Here is a 22043-nt window from a genome sequence, read left to right as displayed (position 1 = left end):
TCTGTATTCCAACCCTATACTTTTCCTGTCTAAGCTGACCTGTAACTGAACCAAGGGATGGGGAGTTCATATAATAACAGTTCAGTTGCTGTACACTAATCTACATAAGTGTCCTTAATACCATGGCACTTAAAAGGAACTTCATGTCATTTTGGCATGAAGAGCTAATGGAATTTCTTTTAGGATATCTTAAAAATGTCATTGTTAAAAGAACACACACTGAATAAAACATTAGCTTCACGTTAGCTTATATGGTGACATTTAGCTCTGTTCTGTATAAACTGCCTTGCTGAAGTGAAAAATGCAACAGGAAGCAATGTTACCAAAGGCTCTTCCGGGCCTGAATTTTGTTATCACAGCCTCAGAAAGTAATTTGCGGTTCATTACACTTGACCTGATATTGTTCCCTGCAAGACAGCAGAAAAGAGTATGTGATTCATAGAACTTCATACCCAATGACTGAAACCACAGTTTGAAGTGAAGATCTGATTTGTTTAGGCAGACTCACAAGAGGAAAGATTCAATTTTAAGGTAAAGTTTTGATTACATTTAATTAATGAAAATGTAATCTTGAAGTTAATCTTTCTTATTTATAATTTATTTTTAATTATATATTTTAATATTTAATTGTATATTTATTATTCAGTGAATTGTATTAAATTTAAGCACATTTTTTAAATGCTGTCTTAGGAAAAGCAGGAATATTATTCAGATTTTATTAAATGTACTGCTTATGCATAAAAATGTCAAGTATAAAAAGTTAAATTTTTTGTCTTCTAAGATTCTCATAACATTTTTTTATTTATAAAAAACAGCATATACTGTCACAGTTTGATTAATATTAAAAGTGACCCAACATTTACTCAGGAAATGAATATACTGTAGTAGTCAATGGGTAAGAAAAATAAAAACATGAATTACCTCTAGTGAAATCAGTACTATTTCTCTTAAACAATAAGTTTAAGATTTATTTATTTTTGTTTACAATCTGTTTATCTACAGAGTTTTACAAAAAACTGAAAGTGTATCCACAGTTACAGGTTTTTGTGTCCAGTGTTTAATTTTGAATATTGCAGGACACACGTTGGGCTGTAATAGCCTTTAAGAAAGGGTCCTTTCATTTTATTTATCCTACAGACCTACAGTATTTTCCCTGTTGCTTTCCTGAAAGCTTGGTGGATAATATTTGCAAGGATATTCAATTTGTTAGTATCTGCACTATCATTGAGCACTGAAAATTGGAGATTGCAGATTTAGCATAGTAGAAATCGGATTATCCCTTCTTTCTTTTTAAATATATCTATCACACAGAAAGAGTCCTATGACTTTCTTGACTATTTTAATTCATATTATATATTTTCATTCATACTGTTATGTACTATATGTCTAATTTACCGGAGTTATGATTTTTCTTGAATTTGTTCATTTCTTGAGATTTCTCTGTACAGGCTTCACTGTTGCACAGCAGTCTATTCAATCAAGCTTATTACAGCCAGCAATAGCTAGCAAGTCACATACTCAGAGTTCAGAACCAGTGATTAAATAAAAAAATTCCCCATGATTAACTTGCACAAGGGTATATCATCTATCTTAGGTAAGAAAGGAATTAATATATTGCATTCAGTTTTGAATGATGTGAGACAAACAGAGCATGTGAGACTTGATACCAGTCTAGAATTGAGCAGTTCTGATCTAGGTACAGTACACAGGAAATGGTCATTTCTGTTCTATTTCAGTAGACCCAGAAGTTCATCTGGCATCTATTGTGACCAATTCTTACTCAAATAAAGAGAAGCAACATTAAGGGAAAACCTAAGAAATATTTCAAATATGGGATTTTACATTTTACAGGGGAATGATGCATATGAAGTAAGGAAGACAAAATGTAATAAAATAAGAGCTGCAGAGAAGAAAAATTATGTGAAATGTAAACCAATTTAGTAGCTGACAAATATGGAAGTATGATAACTTTGTAAAACAATGCAAAACTTGCTCTTCATTAAACACCAATGTGGTTTTAAGAGCATAAATACATTACATTTTACAATGTAATGCACGAAGGACTAGAAGACAATTGTGTAAATAAACAGGGATTAAAGCGTTTATTTCTTGTCAATTTCTCTTCAGCACTGCTAAATTGTCAACAATGGAGTATCCTCGGCTGATACAGGTGCTGAAACTAAAGATTTCATGTTTCTTCCATTAGGTGTAATGGAAAAGGAGACAGCAGAGGTTGGGAGATTTAGACTATAATGCAACTGCTTTACTGTGTGTGTGGAGTATCTAGTGTACAATATGCTGGGACAGTACCTACTGTAGGACACTATTGCTCTGAAGTTTATTTTGTCAGCAAAACCCTTGTTGACACACCCACAGTGCTAATTCACTGTTGCCTTGAAAACTAACCAAGCTGAGATCATCACATACTCATGTACCGCACCTCCTGTGCACGGGTTTTACTTTTTTGTTCTGCTTCTACATAAATTCTGACTTAGAGAATGCATAAAACTGGATCAAATCAAGAAACCTAGTTAATTCTTTCTTTAAAATGTGTGGCTGTTATCTTCTTGGAGTATGATACACTGGTCAGTTAACATAATAGAAAAAAAAGAAAAAGTATCTGTACAGATCTTTCTTCTATTTTATGAAGATAAGAAACTCCAAACATTTAAAAACTTATGTACATTTTATCTTTTGTTTATTCATATCTTATCAAGTGTTTCTTTTCTCTTTCTGTGTTAAAATAATTCCATATTTGTTTGTTAAGAACAGAATAAAGACATTAAGAACTGTTTGTTACTAGTTGTTGCTAATGTATTTAAACTCAAGAATCTTTTTTATCCATGACGTTATATTCATGCTATTCTGCAGTCCATGCACATGGAATGCAAGATGGAATCTCAATGAAACAATAATACATTACCCAAGTTATTGTATTTTCGTCTAAAACATTCCAGATATGTAAATTGCCTCAGGAAGCAGATGTATTTTTAAAACATTTTTGTGCAGGTTTAAAGGCAATTTACAATAAAATTGGCATGACACTAACAAAATGTTACAAGCTGCAAGTGAGAGTAACATATTCATTCATAGCATGCTGTATTTTACTTGAGGTATTTCCACACATAACTGCCAAACAGATAACTATATGGTGTTGATTTTTCAGCTTTTCTTTAGACTCCCCCTCTCTACCTTCACCATGGTTTACCCTGAGGATTGCAGATTTCCCATGTGTGAACTTGACTGCTCAGTGCTACTTAAATCTTATCAACTACAGTTTTCAATTGTAAACTAGGTTAGCTTGACTTTGTACAGATATTCTCTTTTCTCTGTGGTGTGGGGGGACACACACAGTATTTATGCAAAGAGGTCCAGGCACAGGGTGGCACAATCGCACAGTGGTTAGCATTGCTTCCTCCCAGCACTGGGGCCTCAGTTCCTGGGGTGTATCTGCTTGGTGTTTGTATGTTCTCCCATGTTCACTTGGGCTTCCTCCCAGTGCTCTGGTTTCCTCTCACAGTCCAAAGACTTGCGTCCTGTCAAGGGTGTATCCTGCCTTGCACCCATTGCTTGTTGGGATAGCCTGCAGCCCTGTACTGGGTAAAGCAGTTAAATGGATGGATGGAGGTCATTAGACACATTATATTAATGCATATTAAAAACCCTACAGTGGGTTATAACAAAAAAAGATGCCTTGAAATCAGATCCTGACCATGAGAAATAATCCAGGATCTGATTCAGCTTTGATACTCACTTTATTTTACTTATTATTTTTCTGCTATCCTATTCATTATAGATAAAGATAAGTCTATTCTTAAGGAGTAAAAAAACGACTTGTATTTTTTACAAGTAACTGGCCCATAGCTATTTCTGCCAGTTACTGTAAGGCAGGATGAAGAGGATGCTAAGGAGTAGGCAGAGATTAGGAAGCAATTCCCCCACAACATTCTTTAGCAGAACTGAACTCTTCATAAGTGGAGCTCTCAGTCTTATTTCATGGCACAGGGGTGATGTCACAAAAACTCACAAGATTGAACTAATTAAAGAATCCCAAAGATATACAGTACATGCATTATTCTTCATAATTTATATTTATATTATAATTCATAATTGTATTATTAATTAGATATTGCTGGTGGTGTAAATATATAAGTAAATACATACCAAGCATTTGTTTTCTTCAGATGAAGAATGTAATGCATCACTCTCAATCCCTATTTCCCCCTTTCCCCTTGGATGCAACACATACTTCTCTACATTAAGTTTAATAAATACTGCCCTGGAGTCTTAGCTCACTGGCTCTTTAATATTTACTTTAGTATCTGCTGAAAATTCAAGAAAATATTTGAACAATTTTTTTATATGCACTCCATCCACTTTGAGGAAATCACAATCTTGTCTTGATTCTTCCTCAATTCCAGTTGAGAGTAAATATATTTCAGCTCTCATTTTCTTTTGGGTTATTCCTTCACCTTTTCTAAAAGTATCCCCACTAACAACAAGAATTACATTCTGAGAATACAGTGGCTTAAGAACCCTTTATAGTATGAAAGCACTTGGTCATCAAACTTTGAATAAAATTATTCTATCGCCTATTTATTTACTCCACACTCTGATTTTATACTAAAAGGAAAACAATTCACTCACATCAAACAGTGTAATTCAGGAAAACCCTTTATTCATCATTGTTTGTCAATAAACATTACAAATGTGTGGGAGAACTATTATTATTTTTTTATTTTTCCATCCATTTTGCCCTCTGTGTATGTGTGTTCAAGTAACTGTATTAACAACACAGCCTTATTGGAATTATCATTATAGAGCAGCACAGTGGCACAGTGGTTAGCATTGTTGCCTCACAGCAGTGGGGTGCTGGATTCAATTCCTGGGCTGCTGTCTCTGTGGAGTTTGTTGTCCTCCCTGTGTTTGTGTAGTTTCCTCTGGGTGTTCCAGTTTCCTCCCACATACTGGAAGGTCAATTGGCTTCTAAGAAAAATGGCCCTTGTGTGAATGTGTGCATGGTTGTGTTTGTGTCTGTCTGCCCTAGGATGGGTTAGGCTCTCATCAAGGGTGCATCCTGTCTTGCACCTGTTGTTTGCTGGGGTAGAGTTCAGCATCCCCGTGTCCCTGAATTGGTTATAAAATAGGCAGATGGATTTGTACTAAACTTCTTATAATATCATGTGTATATTAACACATTTTTTACTTTCTTGTTACTGTTTCATCCCTTTTAGATAATTAGCCACTACGTGGCTAATTAACCAGTTTGTTAGCGCCAGTCACTATCCTGCAATCTTCTTGTTACTCTTGTCCTCTTTGCCTTTGGCTTGGCAGGCAGAAGACTTGCACCACAGACATCCTGTCAGGCTGCTTGATTCCTTGCACATTGCTAACCCTATTTGAAACAGCCAGGCCAGCCCTGCAGTTGCTTGTGATCCACAGGCATCCGTTGGGTGTTCACCTCAACCAGTCAGAGTCAACTCAGTGTTTTTAATTTCACTTTTGAACATCTAGCCCCATATCCCTCAGGACCTACATTATGAAGTAAAATAACACTGCCTTGTGAAACAAGGTTCCTTGAATGTAATCAGCCAGTTACATTAACAGCACCCATCCGAATTCTGAATAGAGTAAAAATTCCTTCTTGAAGGGCCTGACCTTTTGGCGCCATGGCTTTTACTCTCTGATGCTTCATGCATCAGGTGTTTCGATGAATGCCTGAAACAGTACTTATAATGTAGATTCTGACTGTGTCCACATGTATCCCAGAGTACCTCAATACCAATAATGCACTTTCAGAGGCCAGAGAGGTTATTCAATCCAAAAATGTTCAATCCGGCAACATAAATTAATGATGGGAAATTCTACTGAAGTAATGTTTCATTCTTAGAACTCCTGCATGGAAGTTTTCATTGCCAACCATTTGAAGTATTAAATCTGCATAATGCCTGAAAAAATGTTTAATGTTCCTTATTGGGGTCTCTTCACAATTTCTGGTTATAACAGTGCTTGTCTCTATCAAAGGGTATAATAAACAATTCCGTGATGATTCCTTTCTACCCAGCAGTCAATTTCACTATTTTCTGTGCATATTTATAACACAATATTAAGCTATTTGAAGTAGGTTGTAAACCAGTACTTTTATACAAAAATGCATAAATTATACATATATACATTATACTCATGCCAAAAGGCTCGAAAACACACAGAATTTGAACAATACATGTTTTGCTAAGATGATCTGCAGTATAAACAGTTTATATGTGAGATCACATTAAGTCTAAAGGCTGAAGAAGAGTTATAAAATGGTTGAATCTGCTGACTTTTGATCTAACAACTTCCTGGTTAAAAGACAATATATTCTATAAATATATACCCTGTAACAGCTTCTTAATGTATTTTCACACATGACAAAACTCTGAGCTGGGGGGAAATTGGCCTAATTTGTAGATTTTGAAAGTCATATAGAGTAATTGTTCTAAACCAGGTGTCAAATCACAAGGTCGATTTAATTTGCATTTACTATTCATGATTATGTTGATCACAATAGTTTAGATAAGTCACTATAAAATGACTCGAGCAGGTCTATAGTACATACCTCCCAACAGATCAATTGGACAAAGTGCTAATTCTTTTCACTTGACGAGTCTGAGCAGGATACAGGAAAGGATGTCAACGCCCTCGCTCTTCTAACCCTTTTTGTATTCCCGAGTTCCTATAGATTGACCAGCTGCCAGGGGAGATAATCAGAAAGGCCAACAAAATTATTTTTGTGTCAAGTAGGGGCTGTTTGTAAGAAGCATGTCCCTAATGTTACACAGCAGGTCTGTGAGAAAATATTTAGTGCATTGCTACAGTACAATTTCACATGGTTTTGTACAGAACATGAAACTGAATGAAGCTGAATAACTCTTAATGCTATCAGAAAAGCAACAGGTGATATAGTGCAGTCCAAAAACATCAAAATGATTATTATTAAAACAACTTGTATTTGTGATGATGGAATTGATAAGGAAGGATAAATACAATGTATTTTTTTCCTTTTTCTGCAGCAGTTATCATTAGAGACATCATCAATGAAGACAGCTGAGCCAGTTCCAGAAAAGACCATGCATGCCCAAGTGTTCTTAGAACATTAAAGGTTCCCTTCTTTCTTAACGCTCTAAACTTTCCATTGCTTTAGAAAAGGTCTATCTTCTTCTCCTCTGACCATAAAGGTTTGATGACAAAAATCCTGAAACTTCCTTGATGTGAATGTGTCTCAGTACTTATGGTCACTGGATTGAAAACAAAGTTTTGTTAATAGGATCAAATGCTTGCATTTTTTATCCAAAACAAAATGTATATTATATTGTACATACTATTCACACAATCTCACAAATACAAATTGCTATATGTGTATTACTTTAACTGATTCCTTTCAATGACCCTTGAAATCTTTTTACACTCTTCAATCAGATAACTAATAAATAATTCATGGTATGTTGAAGGTTTATTTCTATAACTATGCTTAGCAACACAGCTCTGTTTTTATGTAACATATATTTGAAATAAAGGAAATCTATTGTTTTCACTGAAACTTCACTTCCTGTTAACAGATCGCGAATCAGGTCACATGGTGATTTCAAATTGTGCAAATCACTGGCTCTCTATCAGGAGGTTGGGACTACAATAAAAGTGGATATTTTCTTTCAGGAAGGGAAAATAAACAATTGTTGGATCAACATTTTTATGCAAACCACCTAAACAAAAAATAAATATTCCTGTAGCCAGTTGACTTATGTAACACATTGTACAATGTGCAATGGTATGGAGAATTCCAATGTGGAAAATTCAGCTACAGGGTAGGAAAATAAGCAACACAGATTGCAGTTCTTATCAGTTGGTTTCTATCTAAGAAATTCCTACCTTAAATCATAACAGAATAAATTCAGTCAAAATTCAATATACATTCAATAACCAATAATGTATTAAAACTGTGATGGCATCCTACATGATTGCACATAATTGTTTCTAGGGATCACTGATACTTTGATAGTTTGGTTCTTATTCAGCTACTAAACTATAAATCTTGTCTGTTTTAAGTCTGATGTTGTTCTGCTTATTCAGGGTGTTTCTAAAGTTCCTTCTTGGTTATATTATTAACTTTATCTTACTGAGGAAGTAGGTTTAATAGTTAAACTCTCAGATTTACTTGCAGACCAAATAAGACACTACTACTGTGATTTCTGCACTTTACAGGTGTCTGACTGTTATAAAGATATAGTGGATACAACTTAACTTAACTTAAGATCCTATAATAATAAAATAAAAACCTTTGTGTTACTTTTGACCCTCTGTTACAATGCGTATCCTTTTTCCACCAGTGTAACATTAATAAGTTAAGATCCTTGTTCTATCTATCTGATGCTGAAATATTGATACATACCATTTTAATAAAGATTAGACTGAACTGCTTATCACATTACTTTCTGTTGTTTGTGTGCTTACAGAATGCACTCTGCAACAGCACACAACTGTTGTTCTCTGTAATTTTCTTTATGAAAATTAGAATGGACATTAAAGTTCTCTTGCTTATATATAATGTAATAATTGGTCTAACTGTTATTTTGAGGGTTTGTGGCATGAGCAAAGTCAAACACTTTAATCTGAAATCCGATGACTCTGGCTTTCTTACTCTGTTGATAACAAGAACCCACAGGATGGACAATGGAGCCTTCTTGTGTGCAGTATTATGTTTGTCGAACTCATTGTCCAAATCTATCAGAGACTCCGAGACTCTCAAAACTTTTAAATCTTGATAAGAGATCTAACTATTGAAAATAGCTTTCAAAGCAGAATTTAGTTTTGCTTTTGGTTTTACCAGGTCAGTTTGCTATTGATTTCTTAATTATTTACTTCTGTTATATGTATTATATGTGTGCTATTGTTATGTGCTTTAACTTTCTTGAAAAAAACGAATAAATTAAGTGGTATTACTAGTGTATTAGAAATGATCTGTGAAGTGTCTGCATGTACTCTCATTTTCATCTCCACAGTGATAATACTGCCATTTAAACCTTACAGCTCCAATGATGTAATCACTCATAGGCTTAAAACTGATCTCAGGTCAACTGAACATGGGTTAATTCAAACCATTTTTCCCTAAATATTAGAAAAAATAAAAAGAACATATTAAAAGACTAGTGAATAAGCTAAAATAGAAATACATGTTCATGGGAAAATTCTGCTATTTATAAGTTTAAAACATTATTCATCTTAATGAATGGTATTATTTTATTAAGTGTTGCACTGTAGCATCTTCAAGATCTTTAACATTAGTAAATTATTTCATCTGATAATCTGAAAAAACACCTCTCATACTGTGGTATGAAATGCAAAATGATTTTCTCCTTGCACTTGTAATCTGTTTCCAAGACATTCAGAAACTGGAATTGCTTACAAAATGTGATCCTTTTCACTGGGCCAGAATACTGTTACTATATCTGAACATTATTTTGGTCAAAGATGATTTTTTTGTCTCAGTTGAACTCAGTTAAAATGGGTCATAACATGCACAGTCTTGTACTGTGCTGAACAGTGCCTTGCGTAAGAATTTGCCCTCTTCCAGGGAGCCCCCATTTTGCTGAAGTAGAAATAAGGTGTATGCATTTCGTAAAACCTGAAGGATCATGCTGTGGGTGTAAGAAGATAATATTGTATTGTCGATAATAAAGGTGTTGATTGGGATATTTTGTCTTAAATAAATGGTGTGAAAACATACTTTTACAAAGAAAAGGTACATTGGGGGGAATGTTGAGATGAAACAGTGTCTGCAACACAGAGGCCAGCCTCCCAGGCTTTTCCTTCGCCCTCTAGAGGCCTGGGCTTGTCCTACAACAGGTCTTCTGCAGTGTGAAATCTAGGTCAGAGACACTGTACAAGAGCACCTCTCCATAACCATAATTCCAGAGCTGAAGCTTGGCCCTAGAGATTTAATTAGTTTGCAAAGATGTAGATTGGCACCAGTAAAGTGATTAATTGGAAAGAAAAGCGTCCAGACCTCATACTGCACAAAAAGCAGAGAATCAACTACTGGAGAGCAGCAGACTGGAAGAGCCACTGTGGTCAAAATCCTGACCTGGGTTTCCACCTCTGACTGAGAACTAGATCACTACACGTATTACTCTTGTGCTCTCACGTCAGATCACAAAAATGTTTACATAACTTTGCTTAATAGAATCTGTGAAAGGCTCTATTGAGGTATTTCAGCAGTGAGCATTTGACATTTCTTACTGAATAATAAGGAGTAAATCTCCTGTTCATAGCAGAAGATGTGGTCACACATAATTTCCAGTATTTTTAAGGAAAGTAATTCACAATGGATAGTACCTATTTTTGTTCCTCTAGTAAACTTCCTATTAACTATAACAGTATGATGGGGATTTGTGTTAGTGTGGGACTAAGCGTACAACACTTAAGAAACATCACCATAACAACAGTGACAGTATGTTGTTTATTGGTTTTGGCATAAACTTTTATTCTATTTCTTTGGGAAAAAAATCTCCCAAGCATTGTACTCCAATACAGTACTGATGTAAAAAAGTGACAAATAAAAAATGTTGTATTTCACATTGAACTTCTAGTTCTGGATTATTGGATCCTTTTACATGGCAAAAATACAAATGATGTAATTTAAAACAGTTCTCAAATGTCTCAAGGGATATTTTAAGTGCATTTTAATTTTGCATGATGCTTAAACTTGGTATTTGCAAAAAAGACCAAATACAATATTTTAATTTGAGTAAATCTGAATACAATTGCTTAAATGTATAATTAAATACATTTATGTTTTAATGTAATTGAAAATTGTGTGAGTGGTTCTGGCACAGATTTGCCAGGTAAGTCACTGATTTTGCATTAAATGGTGTGGAGCTTGGGGTGGCATGCTGGCTAGCATTGTTGTTTTGCACCTCTGGGGCCCTGAGTTCGGTTTTGGATCTTGGGTGTTATCTGTATGGAGTTTGTACTGTATGTTCTCCCCATGTTTGCATGGGTTTCCTCCAGGTGCTCTAGTTTCCTCCCACAGCCCAAAAACATACTGGTATATATTTTTGTCTTCTGGGGAACACTGGCCCTGGTGTGAGTGTGTGCGTGTCGGTGTTTATGTCTTTCTGCCCTGTAATGGACTGGTGTGAGTGTATTCTGCCTTGCACCCGTTGCTTGCTGGGATAGGCTACAGCTCCCCCATGACCCTGAATTGGAGAAGTGGTTAGAAAATGTATGGTTGGATTTGTAATACACTTATTATAACAACATGAGTATGTTAACGCATAGTTCACTTCCTTGTCATCGTTTCATCCCTTTAAGATAAAAGCGCCCACTAGGTGACTTATTAACCAGTTTGTCAGCATCAGTTGCAATTTTCTTGCTCTTGTCCTCCTTGTGTTAGGCTACTCCGCAACACCAGACTGGAAGAAGAGATTAGAAAATGAATGAATGGTGTGGAACTCATAAAAAGAAATTCTTCAGAGCTGTTATTCAACCATTCAACCAGCCTCTATTATGTAGAAAACGTTCATGGCAAATGTCTTCATATAGAAACCACACAATATTTTTGTACATTTAAATTATTTTTGAAACTAGAATCAAGTAAACGTTTAAACAATAATTAATTATACCATTTGTAGAATAGGAAAGACTAATACCAAGCCTGAGAATAAAATTGTACTTTCAGAAATAATAAAAGAGCATTGATTTTCCTCACCTTAAAAGTATAAAATATCTTAAATGAGGTGTTCCATTTTCTTTTATATCAAACTAACAAATTGCTTTTAAACTTGCATCTAATAACATGAGATTACATTTGCCTCAGTTTTGGTTTACTTATTCCTCTGACCTTCCCACCAAAACCATGCTGTGAACATGATGACACTGCACAGAATCAATGTGAAAAGATAATGCATGCTTACCTGGTGAAGAAATTTCCATAAGAGAAAGAAGTGAGGTAGGGTTAATGAGAAATGGTGCAAGCTTTTTTTCTGAACATTGCTCTCTGCGATTTCCCATTCAGAAGCTGTAAAAACTAGAACTTCCATGGACTAGACACAGACTAGTTGATTTTAACACTTCCTGCTCCCCATGTTTGCATTTTAAAGGCTCAGATTTCCTCCTGTATTGTCCATATAAAATCATTGGTGTGTGTACAAAAATATTATTATAGATTTTTCATCTTGTGTCCTATACCAACAATTTGATATTTAATAATGAAAACTACTTTACTTTATTATCTTTAACAGGAGGATGGCACAGTGGTTAGCATTGCTGCCTTGTACCACTGTGGGTGTGGGTTCAGTTCCAGATGTGGGGTGGCACCTGTGTGGAGATTGCATGTTCCTCTTGTGTTCATGTGTGTTTGCTCTGGTCTCCTTTGGCCATAGGTGTGAGTGGCTGTGTGTCCCCTGTGAGGGACTGGTGTCCTGTCCAGGGTGTATCCTATCTTCTACCCATTTCTTGCCAGGATACACTCCATGACCTTGTATTGGATAAAGTGGCCAGAAGATGGTTAGATGCTTTTCACGATTTTCACACAATAGTAATTTTCTAATCTTATTCTAAACCACATGCCTAGGAATAACAGACAGGTTACAATCCGCTTAGCATTGTTGCATTGCACATGAAAGGAAACAGGAATTTGAAAATTTCTCACTCTGCATGATGTAGCACAATCTAAATAATGTGAGGTTTGTTGTTTTTTTTTTGTGAGGCTCACCTTAAAGAAAGCTATGCTGTTTTAAGCTAATACTGATACCTTCAATATTGTGTTCAAAACAATCCAGGCAAAATAGGAGTGATTTGTGTAAATAATCTTAAAATTTGATGAGAATATATCGGTTATTTGCAATCTAATATGTGGTTAAGAAATTTTACATAGATCTATTGAACGCTCCTTCCTGCATTTAGTGATCAAAATAAAGTTTTAAAAAATAAATCAGCAAAGTATTTATTATTGTCCCTCTTGTGAAAACTATGTTGTTATTGGTATAGCTGTATTTTAAATGCATCAACACATACCGATTAATCAATTGCTTTATTAAAAATATCTTATTAAAAATAATAAATCAAAAGAAGGTTCAAACTATAACATAGTCTGAAATCGTTTCTAGAAAGGACAAAACGACCCTAAGCAGTGCATTTCGGATGGTGCGCGTTCCCTACATAATTTATCATTTGTGAAAAGCGTAGTCCCGCTAGATGGACACACATCACGACGCGCGTTCATGTAGCATTGTAAAGATGGGAGGTGGCGGGGGCGCGCACAGAGCCAGACGTAACTCTTCCCAGGGAGAGAGAGGGAGGGAGGTAGAGAGATAAGAGAAACGTAGACGGAGAAGGGAACACGGAAATAGAAGGAGCGGTGCAGAGCGAGAGGTGTGTAGGAGACCTACACTCATCTGCTTCAAAAACCCGAATATTGTGTTTACACGGTAACTCCTTTGCAGTAATCAGACGGGGGATTTTATTGTGGACAAAGGAAGTGAATTTTCTCCCCCGTAAGAATATAATTCAGGATTGAGAATGTCGGGGAGCCGGGAGGAGGAGCGGCGGAAACTCGCCGACATCATTAACCACTGGAACGCCAACCGGCTCGACCTGTTCGAGATCAGCCAGCCCACCGAGGTGAGTCCCCGGACCTGGCGGGAGTCGCAGGCCTCATCGGGATAAATCCCTGCGGGCAGAAGGATTAAGTTGGGATAGGGTGTGAGATAAAGAGAGGCCGACTGACGGATTGCGACGATCAGTCTAATACCTGTAGTTCGTAAATTGCGTGATATCGTAAAAATCATAGGCAGTCCAGGGAGATGATCTATTAATTTATTTTTATTAGCCCCAGCTAAGGCAAGGGAGCACCAGCACCAAACAAGTGCATGTAACTCCGGAGATTATTATACAAGATCACGCTTCTAGGTTACTACAATCACGGTCGTTATCTGCCTGTTTGGATTTGAGGACGTTGCAATCCAGTGTGTCAGTGTTTACATTTAACCATTTATTGACCAACCCGTTGCCCTTAAACGCCTAGTTCTTGCGGGGCAGTACAGACAAAGCCGACCGTACCCACCAAGCCTGGGAACTGACAAAATTCAGTTCCCAGAGTGGTGCGCTGTTCTGATTGAGCGTCTAGTTTCTGGTTGTTTTTTTTTCAAGCCTCAAGGGGAGGAGAATTTGGAATTTGGTGCTTTGGCTTTAAAGAGTGTGACACGTTTCTCTCCCATGATTTTTTTTCTTTTTAAAAAGTTAACGAGGCTACCAGGATTGGAACTAAAGTAAACATATGGGCTGCTCTTGGTACGACCAGGGGATGTTGTATGCTGACAGATTTGCAAAGTCTGTCCTTTAACCGCTGAGAAAAAGGTGGCACTGGCTGTGGTGCTCTGATGTGTTTACTGCTGATAGACAGTGCCATAAAGGGTCGCCACTAACTGTTAACCAGTTGGCGACATTGGCTATATATAGTTTCGGACTCCTGTGTATGTGACGGCGGTGCTTAAAACATCGAGACCTAAATGTCCAGTATTGCCTTATACTAGGTTTAGGTCCTGGGTATGTGTGAGATGCCATTTAGGCGCGCATCAATTAAAGAAATGGGGGTGGGGGTCCGTCAGATTATTCAGCAGGAAGACGTGCAGCTTGCTTTGTGTAACTGCTCAGCTCTGACCCTCTCTAGGGGTTGCTTTTGTTATTCGATTTGTGAGGCAGTTCTCTGCAGTTACTACGGAGGATTATAATTCAGTTGTAGTCGATTTGAAAAGTCGCAGATAACTGCTTCATGCGGTATTATGTAGCAATGTCAGGTTTTCTTCCCAAACTCTTTTTGCGGTAATTATCGCTTCATTTGATGTTATTCTTTACCACTCACAAGAAACCAATGCATATACTGTGTTCATTGGGGCTTGTGTTGTCTGTTTTACTAATGGAATTGCCGCTTTTAAAATGAAAACGAAAAAAATATACAGTAGTATCTTTTTATATACAATTTATCGAATTCGGAGATACGTTTCAAATCCGTCTTTGTAATTGATTGTTTAGATTCAGGGTTATTGGAAGAGATATTTCAACGAATTACCTGCAAACAGTAATTACAAGTACAGTATGTGGTTTAATGAGTCAAAAAATGCAGTTATAAACTTTTTGCAAAGGCGCATTGTTCTTGGAAGTAACTTAATTTGCTTTCCAAAAGCAGCAGTATGCTTGTATTCTGTGTAGTATCTTTGATGTGGTTTAAACTAATGAATGGACACACAATTTTAGGCCCTTTGAGTATATTTGCTTTCATATCAATATAATGAATAAAAAAGTAGAACAAACAGCTTAAAGTTATTCAATTACATTAGGGGGTCACAGTCAGGAACTGAAATTTGGGGAACGAAGATGTGTGTAAATGTAGTAGACAGTGGTAATGGGAGATCACAGAGCTATTTTATGTATAATTTAGTTTGATGTTCATTCCTAGTTCTGGAGGGCTGCTTATCTTCTGATTTTCACTCTACCCTGGACTCTTATTGATTTTATTGAATCAATTGTTCTCTTAATTAGTCTATATTACTTCTGTTTCCAGGTCTTTATGCATTAAGGCTTATAAATTAATTATAAAAGCAGGTGGACTGAGGCCTTCCAGAACCAAGAGAATCGCTGCAAAGGGATCACAGCAGATTCTTGTGAAGGATTATTTTCTGTGAGCTTTATTTACTTTAAGATGACATTTTATCAACTAAGAAACTGAGTTAGCTGTTAGTATGTATTTAGATGTCAGGTACATTTAATTTTAATCAGGGCGTGTTCAGAGCCACTACTAATTTGCAGATGAAAAGCTGAAGCAACATTTTTTGAAGACTGGTGTACTTTGCAAATGTTTTTTTCAAAATGGACTCTATAGGTGTATGAGGTATATGACTGTTAAGTCAGTTGTGGAGTTTGTTTTCCATTATACCAAAAGTTATCCATGTCCCTGCTATTTTGGGGAGTATCTTTTTTCAAGCACTTCATTCCATTAACAGATTTCAGCCCCATAATGAAAGAATTTAACCAGAACATATCACTTACAGTTCCTTTAAAATCCCTGTTGTTAAGGCTTGTATAGTCAGCTTGGTGAGGACAGGAAAATGCCAAGGACGTGTCACAGTTGTTCGTTTTCATTTCTTTCAAACCACAAGTGATTGCAGAAGGCATATTTTGCCTTTTTTATTTATTTAAAGGGTATCTTTTCTCATCAAATGTACTTTAATGGAATATTCCAATTTGTTATATATGGTGACCTGTAGACATATTTCTGGGTTATTTTGAAACTGTTTTGCTGTATCTGCACTGCACCAATGCTTGTTAAGTGTCGATTTAAGTAGGAGATGTGAAACATCCTGATAAGATCACTTTATTAGCCACATACAGTTTTTTTGCATTAAGAATTTCTTTTTGCATACCCCAGCTTGCTCTCCATGAAACGCTGATAACTCTCTAAGACTGCAGCATGGTAATGGCAGTGCTTGTGATCCCTAAAGTGTTATTACCCTATTATTAATACATGCAATCTTTAAGATTACTCATTAATACATGCAGTCTTTGATTGAGATTCACCAATATTTTTTTTATACACACCCACACAGTCTGCACTTGCCAACCATGTCTCTATTGAAGTTCTCAGCAATGACCCCTCTACCCACGTGGGGAGAGTGTGGAAGTTCAGACATGCTTCTCCTGTTTGCCCTCCGGTCAAGCCTGTCATCTTTGCACAATACGCACAGTGTCAAGTGATGTCTTGGAGGTTCTGCAGGGCTGGGGGAGTGCAATATCCTTCACTGAAGCTGCCACAAATGCAAGCACTTGGGAAGTTCTAGAGTGTTCTGTTTCCGTAGGAGCTAAAAGAGAGCCCTGGCCAACTTATCCCAATCCAATCCCCGGTGGCACTGATCCAACAGAGTGCTACCACTTGGTGAATATTCGACATTAGTGAAGTGGCCAGGCTCGAAACCATGATGTCTTATTCACAGGGCTCAACCTTTGTTTTATGGGTCAAGCTATTGAGGAGATAATGGCTACCATTTTTGTTAATCATTTTAATTGTTTTTTTCTTCACAGTGTGAGTCCTCTAAGAGGCAGTGTTGAAGAGTTGTTCTAGAACTTGTTGCCTGTCTTGGCTATCGCTGTGGAGGGGATTTGTTATTTTTGAAGGCTAACCAAACAATAATGAAGTGACAGTCCTCGTCCGCCATTTGTATTATTGTTAGGGATACATAGTGATAATCTTTTGTGTGAAAGACCCACGAAGATTCTTTGTGTTCTGATGGAGAGCTGTCGCACCCAGGGGGTCCCAGTACTAATCCTCCAGGACCACCTGTGCTGGTTTTCATTCCACTTGAGCTTACATGTATAATTAAAAATGGTCTTTGAACTAATAAGCTGTTTGTTAGGAATATTAACAAGTTTTTGTTTCAACTGAAAAGTTGGGGATTTAATTTTACTGGTGAAATGTGATGGTTACATTGTGGAATCTCAACGTACTTAAATGCTGAAAACAGTTGAATAGTTCAAATGAATCCTGTTATTTATTCAGTTAGTTAAGTGTTCAGTTGTGTACCCGAGAGCTCGACTGGAACAAGCACCAACTGATGTGTAGACTCCAGGATCAGGATCGTGGACCCCTTGTCTAACCTTTCTGTTTGGAAAAGACGGTCCTGTGGATTGCAGGCTGTAAAAAGACTAGGAGCTGTACTGCCATTTAAACATTAAAATCTAAGAAATAACTAATTAAATAATTTAAGCATATATATTCTTTTATTTAATGGGTTTAAACAGATCAAAATTTCCACATAACTACATCAGGTAATTCTTGTGAGAAAGTCATGGTTACCTCAAACTTCTGAGCCAAATAGTGGACTGTGTATGAGGGCACCTAGATTCTTCTTTTACATTCTGGCCTGAATAAGTACAAAGTCACAGATAAACATGCTTGAGGTCTTTAGTGCTTGTGTACAATTAATTTAAGTAATTATATTCTATTCAATTAGTTTGAATAGATCAAATCTTCCCCATATCTAAAGCATATAACTCTTTGGAGAGGTTGATAACTCTTGGTCTGTGTCTCCTGACGGACTGGAGTTGTGCAAGTCTTCACTGGCTGGTTTAACAATGAAGGTGACAGCACTGATGAATTGGCAATTAAGAACAGTTTCAAACCTATAGAACAAATAGCATGTACAATAGCTTGTCTTGAATAAGGATAATTAGAAATACTGTAGATCAAAATCTTAAGATAAATGTCTCCAGAGCCATATGTTACATGACTTTTTATGAAATAACATGTAAAGGTGAGGATAGAAAGCTCCAGATTGTATGTTTTGTTTTTAAGCTGGTAAACATGCTGTATCTCTGCATGGAATTTTGGGCTACTGGAAAAATTCAGCTTTATAAATATCAGTACATTCCTGTGAACATTCGTAAAGACAGTTATAAGGAGTGGGCATGTCCTGGCACTATAAAATTCAATGGAAACAAGTGTCATCTTGATGACAATATGAAAACAATCAAGAGACATCAGGTACAACTCAGTGGAGGTGTGGTGTGTTTCTGTCCTCTAGCATTTTAAGTGAATTAAAGAAAATAATTAAATGCATGTCTTTTGAGGGACACCTGTGATAAATGTTTAATATTTACACAACTAGTTGTCAACACTGACATTGAAACCTCTCCACACTGAAAGTTTGTCAGTCGTGAGAATATGAGAACATAAGGCCTAAAACAAGCTAAAATGACACATATTGTAAATACATAAATAGACATGGTGCCTCCTGTTATGCAGAATATTTCATTGACCAGTGTTGGGACCAGTGTGCTGCTAATAATTTAGTTATTTGACTTATAGTTTTCTAAAATTCCTTTGGGATTTTATATTTCAAGCTGATTTTTTCTTTAAACGTTCTCTTCTTTTTACCCCTCTGCCTCTTATCACCCAATTACCCTCATAATTAATCAGTTCTACTGATTTTTTTGCTGTACAAAGGGATGCAAATTTCACGGTCTTCAGTTGCTTTAAATTAATTTTGAGAGAGGATGTTAATGTGTAACCCAATCCAAATTAAAGCTGTGTAAAAATTGTCTGTTTGGATTGGGCATCACTATAAGTTTGGAGAGATCTCTATGTAGTCAAGAGGTCTGCAGCCCGAAGGTTTATTAACCCAACTCTAGTCTTGAAAGGTATTTTATTTAAAGCCGTCTTGATGCCTTGGTTATTTAGGCATTCATTTTTGGATCAGATGCAAACCAGGATTCTAAGATCCCACTGGCTTTAACTCCATTCACAAGAAGTTGGTTAGCATTTTCCTCGTGTTATGTTCTAGGGTGAGAGACCTCTTTGCCACCCCCTCCATGTTCATAGAATTTACCATCACTTTAAAATATGAAATTATAAAGACCATTTGGCCCCATCCTCTGTTTAATTAAGCCTTACTTTTGTTTCTCTCTGAAGTGAATGTTGTGCACTGTATGGCTTTAACATAAGTGGTCACTCTTTCCTGAGGTTGTAGATTTCACTCGTCCTTTGTGTGGACTTCGATTCAGTTGGCCTCGGCTAATGTGTCTGAGTGGTGAGGTGACCACCTGTTTGCTCTGAACAGAAACTTCTATTGTATGTGCTTTCTTTTCGTTAAAGTGACTCAACCTCTTCTACTGACAGCACAAGTACTATGTAGTTCCACTGTGACAGTGACTCAGTAAGTGTGGGAAAGTGAGTCATGTGCAAATGATTTTTCAGCCTAGCCTGCACCCATCCCAATCAAGGGGTCATGTTTAGTGAGCTGTTTAGTATGGCAAACACAGCGGACTGGATTTTTTTTCCAGTTTTGGCAAATAACAGATGATTTGTGAGCCTTTTAATTTTCTGTAGTGTTGACTTTTCATTTTAAATTGGCATTGCTTTTGGAATAAGACAAAGCTTTTACCTCAAATTTCTGAGTCAATAGTGGCTTGTGATTGAGGGGACCTGGATTCTTCTCTTTAAGTTCTTACCCGAAAAGAGTACAAAGCCACAAACAAACAGCCGAGAGGTCTTTAGTGCCTGTGTATTGTCTATCATTAAACATGACAAATGAGTCATACTGTTTGTGGATGTACATTTGATCTGGTAGGAAGTGTTTAGATTTTTATTTTAAGGTTTTGGCTGGACATCAAAGCGAAGGCAGTCACTCCAGGTACATGATCAACCTCACATCAGATAAGGAGTGAGCTTTTCCATTCTTGAGGAAAAGCTGGTCTGGGATGTATCTTGCTGAAGTGGTTTCCTACAGGCTTGTGATTGAAAACTAGGTAAGGCTTTAACATGGCATACATTGAGGAGCTGCTTAACTTTTATTTTGAAGTGTTACTTCAACACATTTCTGTTTCATATTAGGCTTCTCCACAGGGTAGTGTGCATGGTAGGTACTTTCTGTGCCTTTTCAGCTTATTTATAAAGCTGTGCTATGAGAAAAGTTTCTTGAACTGAGGTGTTTTGCAAGTCCTACATGTTAAAAAATCCATTTCCAATGCAGAGGACCTGACGGTATGTTAGTGTGGAGAGGGTCTTCTTCATACATAATGGGTTCTGTGCAGCATGGTGCTTATTTTGTCTCTGTGATAGCCTTGCTGGAACTTGGGTCTTCAGAAAAAGCAGTGCTGATCTCGTGAGGTCATGAGGTACACCAAGAGGCTTGATGAGACGACGTCTTGGAAGGTGACTGTCAAGAATGTGGGTTCCACTGTCTGTTTGAGCCACTGCCTTCCCTCCTCTTGACTCTCAGAGTGAGAGATAATAGACTACAGAGACTGAGGAACAGTTTATAGCACCAGGCATCTTTTTTCTAGGAATATGAGCTGATAAGCTTTTATGCTTCAGTATTTTGAGTTTCACTCTTGACAAGAAACAGAGCAGCGGAGCAAGTTATTGGATTTGTCAAAGTACCAATTCTCATGTGTCCCTCACTGTTTTTACTGTTTGTTCAAGTGTGATTCTGTTCTGTTGTTAACATTTTCAGGGGTTAGTCTTTACCTGTTAAAGCAAAAGCAAAAAAACTATTACGTTACACACTTTACAAGATGTGAATATTCAGATTTACTTAAGTTTAAATAGACAAACCAATCCAATGTGTGTCTGTTTTAATTAAATGAATTAAATTAATATGTAGTATCAAACCCTGTTATGAGTTTAGTTTTTTTATAATTTGTTCATAGGTTAACATTTTTAACAGTACTGAAGGTATATTCTAAAACTGCCTTGGGTCATGCTTGTGCTACTCTTATGTGCTGCCTCAGCAATATATGCGGAAGTTAATTTTACCTATAATGGGAAAAATAGCACAGACCTGAGTCCATTTGTAATCTGGAAAGGACTAGCGGCATTTCAGGATTAACTCAGATTGTGCATTTAAAAGCCTCTGAAGAACTTTGTCAAAAGCAGATTTAAATTCATTTCCTGCCTTGTGTCTTCTTTAACTTGAATGTTGAAACTGTTAGAGAAGGATCTTATTTTAATTAAAATGTTGGAGGTATGGTATTTCTGCTTTCTCTAATCGGGTATTTTTTCTCTAGAAAAAAACATTTGTCATATAAAATCTTGTATTCAGCACTTCTATATCATCCTCTAAATCAGATTCATTTTTTATTTTTTGAAGTGACACAACACAAATTAAATTGTTTCCTCTTGCTGGCACCCATATAAATGCCTGAATGCGTGTCTTCACGTATGTGGTAACTAGTCAGTACAACAAAGAGAAGATTGGAATGCAGATGTGCAGGTTTCCTTATACGTTCTGTAATCTTGGGTTTCACTCTAGTAAACCTAAGCAGGGATAATGCCTAGTTCTGGCATCAGCTACCCTTCCATTTGAATGGGGTGCAGTTTCCTGTTAATTAATGAGAAGACAGGTTTTACTGGTGTAAGTTCATGTTCAATTTCAGGTTTTATTCTGTCACTGTCATGTTTTTAATTTTTTGTAGCCTTGCCTTCTCAAGTCTCTGAAGCTAAGCAAGGCATAGTC

The 22043-nt window shown here is 36.6% G+C and overlaps 1 protein-coding gene across 12 annotated transcripts in view; it reads left to right on the top strand.

Moving 5' to 3' along the window:
* The first annotated feature begins 13360 nt into the window (after positions 1 to 13360).
* afdna (afadin, adherens junction formation factor a) overlaps positions 13361 to 22043 on the top strand; it is a 174858-nt gene continuing 166175 nt past the window's right edge. For all 12 annotated transcript variants that reach the window (XM_088929639.1, XM_088929631.1, XM_088929622.1 and 9 more), the window contains exon 1: positions 13361 to 13659. In XM_088929639.1, the coding sequence (XP_088785765.1) occupies positions 13558 to 13659 (102 nt within the window). In that variant the 5' untranslated portion in view covers positions 13361 to 13557. The remainder of the gene's footprint in view (positions 13660 to 22043) is intronic.

This window comes from Atractosteus spatula, chromosome 2 (genome assembly GCF_055471065.1).
Source record: "Atractosteus spatula isolate fAtrSpa1 chromosome 2, fAtrSpa1.hap1, whole genome shotgun sequence".
NCBI lineage: Eukaryota > Metazoa > Chordata > Actinopteri > Semionotiformes > Lepisosteidae > Atractosteus > Atractosteus spatula.
This window is presented reverse-complemented; position numbering and strand designations above follow the sequence as displayed.